Below are 4,034 nucleotides of genomic sequence, written 5' to 3'. Positions count from 1 at the left end.
AATGAACAAATTAAAATAACATAAATAAAATTAAATATTTAATATTAAATTATTTTTAAGATAAAAAAGAAATATATCTTCATAAGAAAATGAAATTTGATAAGTTTGAATTGAGTACAAATAGATATTATATGAAAATAATAAATATAGAGAAAATCAAGAACACTTTAATTATTTTTTATCACCCTATTTTTACATTAATTTTATTTATCAGATTTTATAAGAATCAATAAGTAATTTACTTATAACAATATGATAAAAAGAATTAATTTATTTATTAAAATAATAAATGAGATAAAATTATTATGTTTTATATAACTTAAATAAAAAATAATAAAAATAATAATCAATAGAAAAAAGAAAGAAATTAAATATGAATTATTTATGATTATGTTTTCATCATATTGAGAAGTGAACAAATCAGCTTCACTAATCATTGTCTTTATTCATTTATTGTTTTTTCAATCATTTCTAAATTAAGTAATTCATCATTTAAGTTGTTATCTGATTTTTATCTTGAAATAAATGAGTATTAAAACTCTTCATTATTTATATTGTTATTATAAGAGTATATCAACAACATTATGATTATGGTCTATCTCTTTTATCATCAATATTGTTTAAAGAATCTTCTTTTTCTTAATAACACTCCATGTATTCAATTCAAATCTATCATTGATAAATGTCTTATATGTTGATAAATAATAATACCATCATAATAAATAACTAATACTCCATAATAATCATTCGTAATAAATATTAATAAATAATAACTAATTAATCTTAGGTTATGTGTTATCTCACCAAAAGCATCTTATTATAAAATTGTATTGACGACTCAAAGATTGGATATTAAGGTTCCATGTGGTGTTATATCTGACACGCTATCTTCAAATCTGAAAAGAAACAAAGATGAATGAAATAAAAGAAATTAAAAAAAAATAGGAGTTATTTTATTTACAATATTCAATATTATTGTAATACTTGAATTATGAATTTGAAAATAAAGAAAGAGTTGAACAATCAATTTAAATGAATAAATGATAAATAATAATAAAGGAAAGAATTCATTTGTTTTTATTTATACTAATTTAAAGAAATTTAAAACATGAAAAACTAATAATATAAATATCAAGTAATTTAAAATAAATTATAAAGAATTTCTACATATTCTAATACTCTTTTGTGAACATATTTTGTCTTTTAAGTTTACTTCATGTCAATAATAATCATGTTGATACAAACCTTAACAAGATAAATCAAATTATAAATAAATGAAATCACATTTTGATTAAAGTATTATGAAACAAGCATGACAATTAAATTATTTATGTGAAGTTGTATTATTCAAAGAAACAATAAATAATATTTCTACTTATTTCAATTTAATTAAATAATTTAAATCATATTTCATTTATTTGTTATATTAAAAAATAAAAAATAAAAAAGAACTAAAAACTGGTTAATGAGAAATATCATATTTATATTCTTTGTAATTTATTGTCTTGGTTAGTCTACTAAACAACTAAAAACAAATAACGAAATCCAATTAGAATAAACACTGATTCATTAAGAAAAGGGAAATAAAAAAGTATAAAAGAGAAAATCATTGAATAAAAAAAGAATGTTATTCAAGTGGTAATGTCATTTGGTAGAGTTATTTGATAAAAGCCAAGATGAATTGTCCAAAGTTATTTATGACTTTATCAAGCAAATAAAGAAATAATGAGAATGAATATCAACATAATGTTATTGAGTCAGAAAATCAATGAGAAAATGTGTATATATCACATATGTTTGTTCATATTACACAACAATCAAATAGAGAATTTGTTGTTTTATGAATTAAATACAGAGTTTAATTATTACATAAATTCAATCATATTTCATTAACAACAAATCATATTTATTGATATTGTAATTGTACAATATCAAAACATCTCAACTAGTTACACAAATTAAATAAATACAAAATACTTCAAGAAAAATGAAAAATTTAAGAGTAAATAAGTTTAAATAATAACAGTATGATACTTATTGATGATTTAATCATTATTAACACTTAAAAAGATAAAATGAAACTAATATTTAACTCTACAACTATAGTGATAACATTACAAATAAGATAATAAATGATATTATGTATTTCATTTATAATGAAGATATTTGATGAGTTAAACTAAACCAATTAATTAAAACTTTCATTTAATTATTTGTCTTCAGCAAATAACACAACTCTCACAGTTTTTATCTAATGTTGATTTTTCTCCTTGTACTAAATCTTCCTTTTTTCTTTCAAGTTCTTTTTTAATCTCTTGCTTACTCTTTTTTGAACCTGATTTTTTCATAATATCTTCTATTATTTGATTTGTTTGTTTTAGTTGTTTGTATCCTTCAATTCTAATTTTATATCCTGTTTTCTTTTCTTCATTTTCTGTTTCAATTAATAAATCTAAATATTCATTAGAACTATTAATTTTACCATTTAATGCAATGGATGACAATATATTAATACATTCTATAATTTCTACTTCTTTATCATAACAGTCCATTTGAATTTTATAATATTCTTCTTCTAACTTTTTTAACATAGCCTCTGCACTAGCTACACCTTTTTTACCTTCATTATATCTTTCAAGTACTTCTTTTGCTGTTTGTTTTTCTGTTTCTGTTACATAATCAAATCTGTATGATGAGTTTGCATGTTGTGTATAATAACATTTACATACAGTACAACATTCCTTATCACCAATGCAAGCACAGTTTTTTTTCATGTCTCCTTTAATATAACATGGGTAATGACATGTTCTATTACATTTCAAACAATTAGTTACATATTCTCCTCGTTTTAGTTCGACCTTTTTTTGTATTGTTTTTGTTACAGTAAAAGTAAAATTTTGATTATTATTAACCTTATCTCGATTCAAATAGAACTGTTCATAATATTGTTTTATCTCATCCATTTTTGATATTCCATTATTTAATGATATTCTTAATCCTTCAATTTGGGCTTTAATACGTTCTCTTCTCCTCAAAACTTCTCTGGATTGTTCTAATGACTTTTTTGGTAATTTTTTTAATTTTTCAATAAAGTCATCAAAGTTCTTCATGCCTAATTTCCAAAATATTTGTGTAAATTCATCTCCAGTATTATCATCATAAATAGCTGAGTTATTAAATTTTAAATACCATGGTTCATCTATTTCAGGAATAACTGAACTGAAAATACAATCTTGCGATTGTAATGCATTAATAACTTGTGGTGTTTTACCATCACAGAATGTGAGCATAGCAATAAAATTCTTTTTCACATCATTCCCAAATAAATCAATAATATTCCCAAATATATATTTTTGATTTGCTGTTAGTCTTGCATTACTAGATGGTGCAACAAAACAAATAGCAGTTAAATCAAATACTTTTGTTTCAAATGCTTCTTTTATTTGTTTAATAATTGCTTTGTCATATGCAATTCCTCTTGTATCTCCAAATCCAGGTGTATCTATTATTTTTATTGGAGGTGTTCTTTTTGTTCTTTTAATATTATAAATTGAAACTTTACTTGTTTGACTTTTAGATTGATCTCTACATTGTTTTAAATTATCTTCATTTATAATTATATATCTAAAATCATCTGTTATCTTGATTCCATATAATGCATTTACAAAACTATTTAATAATGTTGTTTTACCACTTCCTGTTTGACCAACAACTAAAATAGCAATTGCATCACTCTCTTCTACTTGATTAAATGGTTCATTTGGATATAAATATATTTTCAATTTTCCTTTTTCATGATTTTTCAATCTTATACTTCCTTCAATTGGAACATTTGGTTCAGATATATCTGTTGTAGTATGTATTATAGTATTATTTGGTGAGCCAACAGGTGCTGCAGTATTATTTGGTAAATTATCAGAAATTGTGGCACTATTTAGAGAGTCGACTGGTGTTGTTGTATTATTTAAAGAAGTATCAGACACTTCTTTTCCTGTTATACTGATCTTGTTGTCATACAGAATAGATGATAATCT

General features: G+C 22.2%; 1 protein-coding gene across 1 annotated transcript in view, besides 7 other annotated features; it reads right to left on the bottom strand.

The window, feature by feature from the left end:
- Positions 1-29: part of a microsatellite that runs on past the window's edge.
- Positions 30-77: a sequence feature (AT_rich).
- Positions 78-187: 110 nt separating this feature from the next.
- Positions 188-347: a sequence feature (AT_rich).
- Positions 348-360: 13 nt separating this feature from the next.
- Positions 361-782: a repeat region.
- Positions 670-898: a repeat region.
- Positions 899-1,074: 176 nt separating this feature from the next.
- Positions 1,075-1,157: a sequence feature (AT_rich).
- Positions 1,158-1,357: 200 nt separating this feature from the next.
- Positions 1,358-1,448: a sequence feature (AT_rich).
- Positions 1,449-2,219: 771 nt separating this feature from the next.
- EDI_243490 (uncharacterized protein) overlaps positions 2,220-4,034 on the bottom strand; it is a gene marked incomplete at both ends in the record, with an annotated part of 2,648 nt that continues 833 nt past the window's right edge. Inside the window, one exon of the mRNA XM_001736740.1 lies at positions 2,220-4,032. Coding sequence (XP_001736792.1) covers positions 2,220-4,032 — 1,813 coding nt within the window. The remainder of the gene's footprint in view (positions 4,033-4,034) is intronic.

This window comes from Entamoeba dispar, genomic scaffold (assembly GCF_000209125.1).
Source record: "Entamoeba dispar SAW760 scf_1105229460063 genomic scaffold, whole genome shotgun sequence".
NCBI lineage: Eukaryota > Evosea > Mastigamoebida > Endamoebidae > Entamoeba > Entamoeba dispar.
Note: the sequence above shows the minus strand (reverse complement) of the source record. Positions and strands in the feature narration are given on the sequence as shown.